This window comes from Dermacentor albipictus, chromosome 3 (genome assembly GCF_038994185.2).
Source record: "Dermacentor albipictus isolate Rhodes 1998 colony chromosome 3, USDA_Dalb.pri_finalv2, whole genome shotgun sequence".
NCBI classification, from domain to species: Eukaryota; Metazoa; Arthropoda; class Arachnida; order Ixodida; family Ixodidae; genus Dermacentor; species Dermacentor albipictus.
The window spans coordinates 162,786,351-162,802,203 of NC_091823.1; the positions used below are offsets into that span (position 1 = coordinate 162,786,351).

The 15,853-nt window shown below is 45.0% G+C and overlaps 1 protein-coding gene across 3 annotated transcripts in view; it reads right to left on the minus strand.

The window, feature by feature from the left end:
- LOC135905210 (beta-hexosaminidase subunit beta-like) overlaps positions 1 to 13,013 on the minus strand; it is a 170,071-nt gene extending 157,058 nt beyond the window's left edge. For 2 of the 3 annotated variants that reach the window (XM_065436225.1, XM_065436223.1), the window contains exons 1-3: positions 12,867 to 13,013; positions 11,593 to 11,662; positions 5,481 to 5,572 (exon numbers count right to left, since the gene is read on the minus strand). In XM_065436225.1, the coding sequence (XP_065292297.1) occupies positions 5,481 to 5,572; positions 11,593 to 11,662; positions 12,867 to 12,912 (208 nt within the window). In that variant the 5' untranslated portion in view covers positions 12,913 to 13,013. The remainder of the gene's footprint in view (positions 1 to 5,480; positions 5,573 to 11,592; positions 11,663 to 12,866) is intronic. The other variant, XM_065436224.1, reaches the window with a different exon arrangement.
- Positions 13,014 to 15,853: the final 2,840 nt, after the last annotated feature.

The following is a 15,853-nucleotide window of genomic DNA, read 5'->3' on the forward strand; positions in this document are numbered from 1 at the left end:
CAAAGGAAGGATGGAGTTGAAAGCATAATAGCTTACGCTAGCCGGTTGCTTTTGAAAGCGGACGGGAATATTCAACGACGGATAAAGGGTGCCTCGTGATCATTTGGGCTACGACTAAATTTCAGCCTTATATATTGGAGTCGAGGACACGGCGTGGTGCCGTCCGCCGGTATCTCTCCGTGCCGTAGAAAACGTCATCACGTGATACCGATTGCGAAGTGGTCGACGTCTCCAGCGGCTCAGCCCATTCAGCCACAGTTGTTTTCGTGTTACAAGCGTTGAATGTGTGAGTCTTAGCTGCAAAGCAACCCGGTGCGCAGGCCAACAAAGGTGTTTAGCGAACCAACCTACGGCATCGTCCACTCGGCGGAGCGTGTGCACGCGACGCCATGGACGACGAACGTGAAGGGGCCACTCGCGTATATAAGAGCTGTTACAAAATTTACCTAGCAATCTACAACTGGAAGCACTCGAACATCTCGTGTACATTTTTGTTTACTGAGGCAAGAGTGATTGCGCGCGACTATTTCTTGCTTTGCTCGCACAGTGCGCGACCGAGAGGTAAGATTTCGATTTGTGTTGATTGCTGTGCATGATTGTCGGCAGCGCTTCACCCTAGTTTTGAGTGCGTAATTAAATTGGCGACGCATATAATGCTTTGACATTGGTTATTAAGTTCGCATGACCTTTAATAAGGGTAGCCATACGCACTCTGGACGCAATAACAGTATTGTTCGCAGCATTCGTAGTGGCGAATTCGGCGTTCTAATTTCGCCAGAATTATCGCGGCACGATGATTTATCATCGAGATATTTTAATTAGCTGCTGCTGTCGCGCACACCGCGTAGAGGGGGGGGGGGGGGCGTCAGTGACTTTGCCGTTCTTTAGCATCAACCAATTCGTTGACCAGCAGTTCAGCACATCACGACTGCTAACAGAAGGAGAGGCAGTGTGTGTAGCTGACCACGTTCAAATATGCACCGTAAAGGAACATCATGATGGCAAATTGCGCCTAATTAGAAATTAGTCTTCATTAATTAATTAACTTCTAAAATATTATATTTCCATTAAAAGTGTCATTGACAAATTTGTAGAGCAACATGATAAACTGCCGATACAGCTTTCTGTTGCTCAATACGTGCTACATCAAAGTGTTTTTCCGAGTGCGAAAGAAGCCCGCGAATACACGCGAAGTGCCTCGAGCGGCGAGTCCCGCGGCAATATTGCGTAATTTTGCGCGGTGATGGTACTATCGCCCTTGGACTTTACGCGTAACTTCACGGCGACGGCAATGGTTGAAATGCGCTTGGAGGGTCCATATAAGTGCGCATATATAAGCGCTTGGTTCTGCGCTTCTGCGGTTCTGCGCATATATAATCGTCTGGTTCTGCATGACACGTTGCGCGTAACCTCCTACAAATCATGCAACCCGAAGGAAATCAGCCGCGAGCTTATCTCCAGCTCCCTATTCTGTCGAAGCTCGGTCTGTTTTGCACGGTCCAAGGGCCGGACAGGAAGGTTCTGCGATGGCACTGCTCCGGGAATAAGGCACCGCCTTTTCCGGCCTGGCGCGAATAAACATAAACTCTAATACGTGCAGTCCCAGGAAGTTCCACGTCGTAATAACCGAACATTTTATCTCCAACACCGTACACAAGATCTTCACGCAAATACTTGCTAGGCACGCGATAATGAATGTTGGGCTGCTTCCCCAATCTCAGCGTTATCAACCATGCATCCCGCTGCTGCTTGGTTTTGGGGTACGCATGAAAACTCGCACTGGGCTCCGTCGAATACGTTCGGCACAGCGGCACCGAGCAGTAAACCATGCTGAAACAATAAACGAAATTACTGCCTTCGGGATGAAAGGCATAGAGCAGCGCTGGCGTGGCTGGTGGCGGCAAACGCGAGTCACGTGATGTCGTTTACTATGTCACAGCGATAGCAGCGCCGGTCCCTCCCGTGGTGGCTCTCGAGGCCACTAGGACAAGCAGTTCAAAGTGGTAACCGACCACCACACCCCCTGCTGGCTGGCAAACTTAAAGGATCCTTCTGGTCGCCTAGCACACGGAATCTCCGAATCCAGGAATCCGACATCACCGTAGTTTATAAGTCCGGGCGGAAGTATTCAGATACCAACAGGCTGTCACGCGCCCCTACATACCCATAGCAAGGCGAACCAGATGATGACGCCCTCCTAGGAACAATAAGCACAGACGTCTTTGCCGAGCAGCAGTGAGAGCGGACCTAAAGCTAAGAAGCCTTGCTGAGTACTTGGAAGGCAAGATGGACTTTGCCCCGAAGGTATTTAGGCTCGGATTGTCATTGTTCTCCTTGTGAAAGGACGTCCTGGTGAAGAACTTTTCCCTAGCCCGTGCAAACTACTTCCTGGTTGTGCCCGCAGCATTCCGAAGTGCTGCACATCCTGCGCGACAATCAGACAGCCGAGCAACTGTGGTTGTACCGTACACACGTGACAATACAAGGATTGCAATTAACCGCGCCTTACCACCAACGTCACCCGTTACGTCAAGACACGTCCAGACTGCCAATGACGCAAGACACCACCGACAAAGCCAGCGGGATTTCCACAGTCGAGCGAGCCTCCTTGACGACCGTTTCAGCAGATCGGGATGGATTTGTTGGGGGAACCCTTTCCGAGGTCAACATGCGCAAATAGGGGGATAGTCGGGGCGACGGACTACATCTACAACGAAAGCTCTGCCGAAAGGTATAGTGCAGCCGAAGTGGCGAAATTCTTTATCGACAATATCCTGCTGCGGCATGATGCCCCTAAAGTCTTCATCACCGACAAATGTCTTTACAGTTCATCACGGACAGATGAACTGTCTTTACAGCAGAGCTCACCCAAGCCATTCTGCAATACAGCCAGACAATCCGCAGGATGACAAGCGCCTACCAGCCGCCGACAATTGGTCTTGCTCTTAAGGAAGACCCTCGCCGACATGCTAACAATGTACCTCGACGTCGAGCACAAGACGTCCATCCTGCCATGCGTAACCGCTTATAACGCGGTAGTGCAAGAAACAACGCAAATGACGCCGTTCAAGGTAGTTTACGGAAGGAATACGACGACGACTCTCGACCACACGCCGCGGACGAAGAGAATCTCGACGTCGCCGCCTATCTCCAGCGCACCGAAGCCCGACAGCTCGCCCGCCTGCGCATCAAGAACCAGCAGAGGACCGACAGCCGGCACCACAATCTTGGACGAAGCTATGTGGAACACCAGCCCGGCGACCGTGTTTGCGTCTGGACTCCGATACGCCGACGAGGACTTAGCGAAGAGCTGCTACGATTTTATTTCGGACTCTACAAGGTCATCCGACGTATGCCATGCTGGACTATGAGGTTGTGCCAGACGGCGTTTCGCAATCACAGTGGCGCAGCGCACGACCTAAAGTCGTCCACGTGGCGCCTCTTCAGCCTTTCTACGCCCTCTGACGAATTTAAGGAGTTCGTTTCTTTGTTAGTGTTTTCCTTTTCTTCTTTATTTTTGGTTTTCTGTCGTATTCGTGTTTGGAACATAGGGACGATGCTTTTTAAGAGAGGGCATTGACACGTGTGCATAATACTTTCTCCGGTGACGGCTGTTCATCGGCTAACAAATGTTAAACATCATCAGCGCTATACGCGCCTGCATGATGTGGACCTTCCGCGAATTTTATCGTTCATTCTATCTGTTGCGTATGTCTTCACCGAACCTTGAATTATCAGGTTGCATGAAATCGACCCGCAGATCAGCTATCGACAATAGGTGACTGTGTGCGCCGCTATCGTTGTGCTTCGAGTGCAGCCTGTTTTTTTATCACCACAGGTTCGCCCAATAAAAACTTAATTTCCTCATTCATACTTTTGCTGTTGTGTTCTTCCCTCTCAGTACTACGCGAGAATATTTTCCGTTTAGCATACGTCCGAAATGAGGCATATGTGCACACAACGTTCCAAATAGACAACTCTTCCAGATGACGTGGCTCAGTTAGTGGCAACAAGTGTAAACAAAAAAAACTGCCGCCGACCAACTGCTCGCGGTGTAACCGAGTCCTTCTGAAGCACGCAACCTCAGAAGTTGACTCTCGCACGGTAGGCTAAACCACCAGACCCAGGGCTAAACGCGATGTGGATATTAGGGACAGAATCGCAATATGCGACCTCGGAACGGAATCGATGATTCAGTATGTCGTATGCCAAGACTTTAGAGAAGGAATCGATGAACCAATGCATTTATCGTTGTTCCACGCACTACAAAGGCGATGGCACGTCACGCAACGTCGATTCTCGTGCAACCAAGGCCATTTCATTCACTGAAGCGCGGAACATCCACGCAAGCGTGACCTAATATGGGTCGTGCAAAGAGGAACCGCATGGCGCGATTTCAGGCGTGATTGATGCGCGGATGGTGGGACGCGTACGTAATTTTGACGCGTGCCCAGCATGACCCGTCACGAAATCGCGCCGCGCATCCTGCTGCTCGGAGTAGAAAAAAAATGCGTCGCGCGGCGCGTCGGCTAATCAGAGTTCAGATAAGTCACGTAGCATTTGGGGTGCGATCTTGTACGCGTTCCAAAATAGAACGGAGGCGGTCCGTTCCACCGAGCCGCACACGCTTGGTCAGTTTGAACGGTGTCGAACGCCATGACGTCAATTGTGAAGTGATATCTGCTGTCAATCATTCCGTGTTGTCTGCTATCGGACGAACGCAACGGAACGGACCGCCAATTTCGCGACGGAAAGAACGGACCGCCTCCGTTCGAGTTTGGAACGCGTACAAGATCGCACCCTTGGTGACGTGACCTTTTGGTTTTGCCACCAGATGGCCCTGCTCTCTGCGAATTTTGACGGAACCTCCCTGGCGCAACTTTTTCCGCTCGCGGAAAAGGTGGAATGCGGTTCCGGCTTAAGGCGGGACGCCACTGGCTTAACGGCGATAGTCTGCCGAAATTAGTAAGAGTGGCGTTAACTAACACATCCAGCACGCCACTGATTAAGCGGCGATATTCTGCCGAAATGACTCTGGTTGCATTAGCTAACAGATCCGGAACGCCACTAGTTTAGCGGCGATAGTCTGTCGAAATTACCTCTAGCGGCGTTAACTAACACATCCTGGGCTGCGTTGCACATATATGTTCATAGGAACCCATAAGAAAGTGAACGCAAGGGCTGTCAACAGCCGTAGCTCAGTTGGTAAAGCTCTGCGCACGCATCGTGTGCAGGTGCGCCTTTTCTTCCGCTTTCACTTTGCCGGGAAAATGCACAAAAGAGCTGGCTAGACAAGTTTCATACGATTTAAACCACCCCTCTTTTCAAGAAGCCGCCTGTGCATGGTGTGAATGACACATTCGGTATTACGGAGGTGCAATCAGCAGATGTCACTTATCTTCATACATTTTTTCCCCTTTGTGTCCCAATGACATCTATCCTGCCGGAAGCTCAGGCCTCATCAAACATAGAGGACACACCTGCACCGATGAGACCAAGGAGGACGAGAGAGACGGAGAACAGGGCGACCAGATTCATGCGCCACCAGGGTGCTTCTCCTGCCGTGTCTCCTCTGTAAGGAAAGTGCGAGGCACTTTAGTACTTCGATCATTCGTTACTGCTACATCGTAGTATAAAGAACACAAACGTATAAAAGCAGTAGCGCTTCTAGGGATAATCGTTTCAGATGTAATGAAATTATTATGAAACAATTAAAGAAATCATCAACCACGAGTCATTGACTGCGATAAGCGGCTGCACTGCAATTTACCCCTTCACATGACCTAATAACAGGAATCACCGGCCAAAGTGTTGGCTTTGTGATCTGAAATAGTAAAATTACAATGCCATTCTTGATTTGTTTTACGGGCAATGCAATGCGGTGGGGAGTGTTACAACAATGCATTTATTAGTTGGGACCAATAACTTCTCGTGGCGCACTTAACTTCAACGATCGCGTAAGATATGTGATCTAGGAAGCAGGAATCGAGGCGGCACATCTCGGAAGCAATCGAGTTCGCTAATTCTCTACCGTTGTCTGCTGTTGATGGCGTAGCACATTTGACCATTTCACAATACTTTTCAAGCTTATTTCGAATCACAAAATCAGTCTCATATTTTGAGGCGTGCTGCCCTAAGCATGACTTCCTGCTCTTTGTTTTTTTTTTTTTTAGCAATTCGCTCTATCATACAAGCTTCTTGAGAAACTGCGCTCGCTGTTCCTTAAAATGTAGAAGGTGCGATAATTTGCGAGTGATTTTCCCTAGGTTGTTTTAGCTCAGAGCCACACATTTTACTGGGACTCCAGGCAGTATGTAGACAGTAACTACCCAAATAAGAAAAATTACCTTTTTAATCTGAAGAGTCACTGATCTAATGCAAAAGTGGACCCATCATCCGAGTTCATAATCGGCTCAGGCATGCAAGATGATGACGCTGCTAATTTCTGCGGTGTAATGAATTTCGGGTGGTGTCACCATGCAAACCGAAAATCAACTGCCCAAGGCCGCAAGTGTCACGCTCAAAGCAGAACACCAATGAGTGGCGGGTCTGTTCACGCCTCACGTTCGGTTAAGCGTGAATTGCGGCTTGATAAGTATTTCGAGAACAACAGTGCGACAACAGGACGAACGTGATTAATTGGTCCTGTTGCACTATTTTTCACGGAATGCTGCACAACCAACTAGCCCAACTTCGTGTCTGGATAAGCATACAGGGATAGGCAGTTACTCTTCGTTTTCTTGTGTGTGACACTGCCCGGAATTCATTACGCCGCATAAATTAGCACCGTCGGCCACTTGCATGTCTGGAACTAATTATGAACTAAGATTATGAGTTTCAGGTGTTCCATTAGGATCGATTGTCTGAGTTTATTAAGAAGTTAATTTTTCTTATTTTGATATTGACTTGTCTAATGATTGCGTCTAATTCTTGCATTACTGTCTAATTACTGTCATTAATTATTGTCATTACTGTCTAATTACTGTCTAATTCTTGCATTGCTGCGGCTCCAAGTGCTCGTACTATTTTCTTGTGCTTGCTACTATGCCTACTTGTGCTGAGCTTGCAAAACGAATTGATCAGCTAGAAGCCTTGTTCACGGGTGGATGTGAAGCGGTAGTCGCTGATTTTGTGAAAAAGTGTTCAATGAAGCTATCAACGGAACCAAACATTCTTGAACTGGAAGGCGAAATGGAAGACCTCATAAAAGTACCGAGGTGCTCAGCACAATGGTTGGAGAAGCTCGAACTCAAAATATTACTTTGACCACGCCTAACAAAGAATCAAAGACCGAGAATGAAGCGCTTACCAAACACCTGTCAGAACTTGAGCAGCACTCAAGAATAAACCATGGGAAAATCGAGGGAGTATCATATACACAAGGCGAGAGCTGTTTTGCGAAGCTGTTGGTGAAAAATTGTGCTGTCCGATTTCTGGCGACGACATCGATGTTGCAAACCGCGTCCCAACGAGGTCAGGAACGGGAAATAAGAAAATTATTGCCCCGTTCTGCTCAAGGTCAAAGAAACAGGATTTTGTTGCTAAGGGGCGAAAGGCTCGTCTAAATTATAAAGTATTCGGCTTCGCAGGACCGAATTATGTTCCCATTTATATTAATGATCACTTGACCCGCTGTAATAAAGTGATGTTTGCGAAGGTTAAGTCACTGAAAAAGGACTAATGTTGCCAATCCCTACAGACCGAGAATGGAGAAATAAAAGCTAGAAAGACGTGCGACAGACGAGTCAATCTAATCTCGTCCGAGGGTGATTTATCTGTCTTCCGGTAGTTATGAAGGGTCAACGAAATAACCTATTTGGGGCATTCTATAATCTCATCTGATTTTTCAACTGAGCAACTCAAATCTTTTTTTACGCACCCATGCCTATGTGCTATTCACTTTAATAATCGATGTCTAAAAAGACACTCTGTTATATTTACAACTCTTGAGCGTCTGTAGACCACATATTTCTCTCACCTGTATTTCTGAAACTTGAATTTCAGATGCAGATAACTTATTTGGTTTTCCCTCTTATGATTCCGAATACTGCTATCGTCCTCAGCAGAGCTAAATAGGTATCGCTGTTTTTGTATCTCCATAAGTGCGTTATAAACGCTAACTTGTCATTTCACTTTCAGTGGTGAATTGTGAAGCTGCGTGTATAAAACTAGAGGATGCGAGACAGACAGTTGTCGGTAGCCTGTATTGCTCGTCTTCATCTTCAATATCGACATTTTGCAATGACTTTAACACTTTGCTTGGTAATCTGTCTTCAGAAAAGGAAAATGTTGTGTTTCTTGGTGACGTTAGCTCAAATCTTTTAGATTACTGCAACGCTGCTACTACAGCCTACACTAACTGCATTCACGGATTTGGCTTCGAATGATTCGTTTCCCGTCCAACTAGATGTACTTGGCAGGCTTCCGCCACCTCAATAGCTAACATATTTTCTAACCTTATGCGTCCTCCAGTTTGCGGTGTACTTGAAGATAACATCACTGACCACTTTCCTCTTAAACTTCCTTGTCAATTATATAAACCGTGTCATGGATTGTACAAACCTGCTTCTACAAACCTCATGACTTCATCGCTGGCGTTGGTGAGCTACATTGGTGCACTGTGATTTCAGACAGACGCAGAATCTGCTTTTAATTAATTTTCGGAGATCATTAAGTATAGACGCCACGTATAAGCAACCAGTAGACATCACCAACGCATGTAATGAGTTTCTCTGTGATCATACCTTCGATCATACCAGTGATAGTCAGCAATCGATCATTTCAGAGTTGCCTGCATCCATTGTATTAATTTCCAGCTGGCCCAGATGATATATTCAAAGTGATACAGGATTTACATGTTGCAAGTACAGGGCTGGACGAAAGCAGTTCAATTATTAATAAATTATTAGCTCATCTTATCGCTCGCCCGTTACCTCATGTTACAAATTTGGTCATTAAGACCAGTGTATTTCCAAGTGTACTAAAAAGTTATTCTAGTATTTAAAAAAGTTTACTGCGTTCTAATTATCGCCCTATTGCTATTCTTCATTTCTGTAGCAAAGTTACGAAAAAACGTACTCAAAAACGCTTCACTAAATACTTCTTAAAATTTAACATTCTTTCGCCATATCAATGTGGCTTCAGGGTAGGTTTCTCGACTGACTGCGCTATACTTTCTTTCACGGATTAAATAAAAATGCGGTATAGGCGCCGGTTTATGAGCAGGACCAGTTTTTATCGATCTATCAAAAGCATTTGATTCCATAAACTACGTCATCTTACTAGCTAAACTACGGGCGGTAAGCGTCGATGGCCCAGCATTATCCCTCACAAAATGTTACCTAATATATAGACAAAAGGCGGTGTATTATAGCGCCTCAACTTCTAATTTTAGAATGGCCAATAAAAGATTTCCGCAGGGGTCAATACTTCGCCCAATACTGTTCCTCTTTTATATAAATGATTTACCCAGTTGTCTGCCAGAAACACAGGTTTTCCTTTACGCTGACGCCACCACATTACTTGCAACCGATCGTCCACTAACTTCTCTGACTACTAAGCTAAACACTGATCTGAAAATTATTTTGACGTGGTGCCATCTTAAATCGGAATAAATCCTACGAAAACGTCTTTTGCGCTTTTTCATTCGAACCATAGAACACCAAAATTCATTCCCACTGCCATCCTAAACTCGCTTGTCACCAGCGCAGTAAATGAATGCTCATTTCTTGGTATATGAGTCTAGACTCAAACTTGAAATTTACGAAGCATATTGCCTATTTGAAGCACTAACATGTTCCCGGAATTAGTTTTAAGTAAGCCGGTGTATTATTTGAGTAAACGAGCATTACTAACCCTGCAGTATTGTGTTATTTACAGCCAGCTTATTATTGGGGTAACACATATCCAATACACATAGCTCCGCGACAGCATTTGCAGAACCAGGCCATCCGGATATTATCGTTCAGGTCATTCTACTGCAGTGCTTTTTATATGCTTATCCACGAAAGAACACTTTCGGTGAGTAACCTTGTTAAATATAACTGAACCGTAATGTTATTTCAAATAAGAATTAATCCTCCCCCGGTAAATATTTCTTCTGTGGCTACATTGGATAAGTTAGACCGCACAAGATTCGCAGCTAACAAAAATTACTTATTGCCACTAATAAGTACAAATACATACATTCATTTGTACCATATGACTTGACTCTCATTCTCTATCCTTGCAAGCAATTTAAGAATATACATGCGTTTGCAGTTCTTTTCCAGGAGTTCAATGAGCCACGCACATTTCTGATCATTCAGAGCGTTGTTGTTGTTCTTCGTTTGCTTGATGTTAATCGGCGTCTTTCGATTCAGTTTTTTTTTTCAATTGTGTGATTTGTTGTTAGCTATATTTTCCATGTTAGCTATGTTGTTGCTCCTGTTTTTGCTACACGTTGTTTCTCTTACCCCCCTCACGCAATACTCCAGTTGGAGCCTGTGAGGTATGTGTATAAATAAATAATTATGAAAAACTATCTGGATATTTCGCAGCATTACCTCTTTGGAACAGCCTCCCCCTAGAATTCAAGCGCTCTTCCTCCTTAGGTCTCCGATTTCCTACTAAATAACCAAAATTATCCACATATCTAATCACTTCACTCCTGCTCATTTCTCTTTAGTTTTTCCTTTTTTATGTTATAAAATTGTGCACTTTGTAAACTTTTGTTTTTTTTTCTGTTGCGAACGCCTTAACTATACGGTTTTAATTGTACTGCTAGTTAGTGAGTTCTTATTATTTGAAGGTTGTACTACATTTACTTTGCATAATATTCCACTTACTGACGACTAAATTACTGTTTTATGTCATATATTTCCACAAATGTATGTATTTTCTGACAGGTCACCTTTCGGCTACATGCTATCGGAGCTCCTTCGGTATACTTATGTAAGCATGTACACCACTTACGAAAGAAATAAAATAAACTGAAGGCATAAAAGGCGGTCATTCATGCCTAGTCAAGGAATTCAATATGTATTTTCACATTTCAGCAATCGTCGAGATTCTTTAATGGCAAGGAGGTAATCCTCGTTAGAGGTGCTTCCCATAAATACCCTTCTTAGTGATCTCATCTCACCTCCTACGTGTCTAGTCGAGAAAGCCACCTCTAAAGCTTGCATATTTCTCGGTGAGCTTAAAATTTTGACAAGTTAAGCAATTTTGTAAAAACAAATAAGAAAGTTAAAGAAAATGAAATTTATCGCACTGTTTACGTGGAAGCAGAGCGCATGACAAAAAAGATACGATAGGACACGACGTTTGGCGCTGGCACACCGTCCCAGATACGGGATTACAGCTGGTCCAACCCGCCGTGATAGCTCGGCCGCTTTTGTGCTGCTGCCCTCAAGCTTGTGGATTCGATCGTGGCCGCATTGTGATGGAAGAGAAATGCAAAAAAACGCTCGTGCACCGCACGTGCATTGGACGCGCGTTAAAGAACCCTCAAGTTGTCATAAGTATTCCGCAGCCCCCCCGCTACGGCGTGTCCCGTAATAAGATTGTGGTTCAGGTCCGTGATGCGCCCGAACCTTTAGTTTTTTTACTTACTGCGACCACTCAGTACGCGGATACGAAGTCCCCCTGGTGCTTACTGTCATCGAGTCCATGTCGGATTCTTCTGAAAAAGGAGCGCCGCGGTGAGGCAACGTAGAAGTAAGCGCCTTGAGAGCAGTATCATAACCATAGTAATACAACTAGGAAAAACGTTAAGCGCCTCTTCACATCATTAACTTCACTGGACAGCTCTTATTCAAGCAAGCATGTGCCTTTTGAACCATAATGCATCGTTGGTTCGATGGTTGCGCAAAAGGATGTCGCTTCGTTGCGAACGTAGCAAAAACCCGTCCATCGCGCCCGCGCCCGTTGGGCACATGTTGCCTTGCGTGCGACTGCCGTGAGACCAGAGCACCTAGAATCTATAGCCATGTCAGGGATCCGAGCGAGTCACGTGACTTTAGGTTCAGATTTCTTCGAGCTTTTAACCACGTGACCCTTCACCAAATCAACCCCTAAAATGCTATCCCTACGTTACTGTGAGGTGGAAACAACCGTGTCGCTTACGAGATTCAGCTGTAGAGGCGTAAAAATTGCGCTGTTCTTAATTTCACTTTCTGTTTCCTACGGCTAAATTTATCGGCACTCGTTGCTCTTTCGAAACTGGCGTCGGCGCCTTTTTAAAAGAATGCAACTGTTTGTGCATGAGGTCTTCCGACGAAAGGCTTGGATACTCGTTTTATTTTTTATCATCCGACTCTTTCGCTTCAGAAGTTCATATTTGTGTCCTACTACTACAGTTATCTAAATCCTACCTCGAGTTATCGTATGCCGTTTTCATCACTATAATTTCTAGGAATCGCTTGCTATATATACCTTCGAAGATACTACTATAGATGAAATTTGTAAAACACCTTGCCTTGGCAAGTGGGCAATCGAGATTCAGAACTCCTTGAAATCTGCTCTTGCGACCATTCTCGCACATCACGGCGGCACAACACAACTCGCAATGCTTCTGGAAAGTACTGAAGGATCCTGGCATAACCTTACAAGCATGTTTCAATCGGCGGCGCTACGGACGATGAAAAGTGTCATCCTAATATCGCCGAACACACACAGATGCATTCGCGCGCAAGGCCCATAGCGATAGGTACCAGTAGCAGCAAGACGAGCGTCATGTATGGAGCGTAATGAACTTTCGGTCCAAATATACGGTGAGGCGTGTGCCAGGTTACCCGTGAAAGCCCCCTTCGCAGCAGCCATCGCGGCTGTAGCCGCTGCTCTAGCGTGATTGAACGCGGTATTTGACGCGGTGATCAGGCACTTACCTATCTGCGAATCCTCCATGTCAGAGAGTTCAGACAGGTCGGACATGATGAACAAGCAATTCAGCAGCTTGTCGCCAAGTCACGCGGACACGATCGACGTGGTACGCCGTGGAAAAATACCGCTTGGAAACGACCCGCTCAAGAGACTTATTTTTCTTCTTCACTGGTAATAGCATTTACCCACTGTTGGGTGTTGACCAATGGACTTATTCTCAGACAGTGACTTTCGCAGATATCCCTTTCAGTGCGTGCTGACTGGATGCTTGAGCAAAACCCGCTGAGCTGATGGGCTGGCTAAGCGAAACCACTCGAATCACACAAAGCACCATGCAATACGTCTGACGAAAGCGATAGTATCGTCGGAAGTGATCGTCCGATAGAATACGTCCCCAAGAGTCCAGTGTCGGAAGAACACCATAGACACATAGAGATCGACGCTTAAAAAGTACGAAAAAGGCAGCTTGGAGACATTCTAAGGGAAATAAACATTCAAAGAAATTTAAACTAAAAAAAATGCGTTCTGAAGAAATGCATGATCCGACGGCAATAAATCGCCGATCTACCAAATTATATGGCTACGGGACAATGCAGCAATAAGTCGCAGATATAATCACAAGCAGCTACTGAGTGTTGTGAGGCATTCTTTAATTATTTATTTATACTGCAATCTTTTACAAGACATTAGCAGAATGGGCATACGATATATAAGTAAACATCCATTGCAATCAGCAATCGTTCTAAATAAATAGGAATATTTATAAGAGCTAATTGTTGCGTTTATTGCTGTCACTCTAAAATCATGCCGTTGTGCTATGTCCAGAGGAGTACGACATAATCCCGGATGCGTTAAAGTTGTATTGACCTTCGATTAATTGAAAAAAATGTATTTTAAACGACAGATACTGTTTCTATGAGAGACAGAAAGCTAATCACTGCTAACAAATAGATGAGCGATATATGAGAGGCCATATTAGTTATAAATAAACCGTACCGCTTTCTTTTGAACTCTAATTTATCGGTGTTAGTTTTAGTGAAGGGATCCTAGATTATGATGGCATATTCTAACATGGGACAAATAATTGCCTTATATGTGAAAAAATGTACACTAGGGGGCGTGAGGCTCAAAGCACGTAACACAGCAACAAAGAAGGTCAAGCGGAAAGTCAGAGAGGCTTAATTAATCTCATGGGTGGCGGCAATGGAAAAGAAACCTGCCATGAGTAACTCCTTAAGAGGAAAAAACGAAATCAGGAAAGAAACCATTTATGATAACTCAAAGGGACGCACATTAATTTTCGAAGCGAGATCGTGATACCTTAGAACACGCACCTATAAGCGAGATATAAGAAGGAAGAAGAAACATGTGCTTGCTGCGGTAAAGCTAGGGAAACGACGAAGCATGTTTTATTAGAATGTGAAGACGTCTACCCAGCGGTCAATTTAGGCACCACTGGCCTCCTTGAAGCCCTTGGGTTCAGCGGGAGCAGTGGCAAAGCAAACATGTGGGCATTAGACTTTAGTAAGAGGCGATTGGAGAATTGGTGGAAGAAAAGTAGGGAAATGAAATAAGACGGAGACGTACAAAAGCACAGCTCGCAATAGGGGATCAAAAAATTTGGGCGTGGTAGTTCATAGTGTCGTTTTTTTCTTTTTCATTGCTTAACCTAGGTACGATATTAGACAGTATAGTAGCAAGAGCTTGGTAGCGTAACCCACCGCCCCGTTCCAAAGGGGACGCTCATAACATCTATCCATCCATCCATCCATCCATCCATCCATCCATCCATCCATCCATCCATCCATCCATCCATCCGTCCATCCATCCATCCGTCCATCCATCCGTCGAAGGAAAAAAAGTTGGCGGAGGGCGTTACCTGTGACGTGATCTACATCTTCTGTCCAAGAGAAGTTCTGCAGATCCGAAGCTCTAGGTACTTGTGCGCGTAGCTGTTTGCTTAAGATAATTGTTATTAGCATTATAGTTAAATAGGAGGGGGCCCGTTTACGTGATATGAGTACGAATACTTTCTTATCGTAATTAACATACATTTGCCGTTTATCAGACCAAAATATTATTTTTGCAAAATCGTTATTTAACCAGACTTAATCCTCAATCACTGTGTTATTATATTCACAGTATCAATGCAATTGATATCATATTGCCCGAAGATCAAGGGCAGAGGGGCTGCCAGTCGCTCTAGGACCTTCAGTGAAAATTGAGTTTTGATTCTGCGTTGTCTTGAAAAGCTGTGAGCTTTTATTTTTTATTGCTTTCCCCCGAATTTCTTCGGGTTATCAAGTCCAGCGCCGAAACAGCTGTCCTAACCAACGAAAGCAGTATTTGAAAGTGGTGATAAAATTTTGTTTGACTTGGTATTTTATTTCAGCAACGCAAAAAAAAACGAGGAGTCGCTATAGTAACAGAACACCTATACAAACTTAGAGAAGGGAAACTGTACCTTCCACAGTGCAACGGAAATGAGTCGCGGTGGCTTCATGAACTAAAGTATGCGACCGAGAGATGGCGCTTGCAAAATGAAAATTAATATCATCATCATTACGTACTAAGCAATATGGCCGCTACGGCAGCGGCCGGTGGGGTTCATTGCGCTGCTCACTCGCTGGTTTTTTTTTTCGTTTTGCTACTGCTTTCCGAGCGGTGTTCGTGCGTACGATATTATAACATGACTATCGATACCTTTATTATATCGCCAGGTGACCGAGAGGCCTCAACTGGCAAAGAAAACACGTCAGACAAGTAAGCTTGCATTGTTTATTGTCAATCGTGAATGAAGCAGTACCTTCCCGCAATTTTCGTACAGGTCAGGTGGAGCTAAGGCTGTCAGTCAATGAGTTTACAACATACATAAATACAGATAGTAATATATTGCTACGGAACAGCCGCCACAGTGTGGCTGTACTGAGGAGAAAGAAGACGATGTGGGCCCGCTTGATATAGCGTCGCCATTGTGGCCTTCCGTTGATGA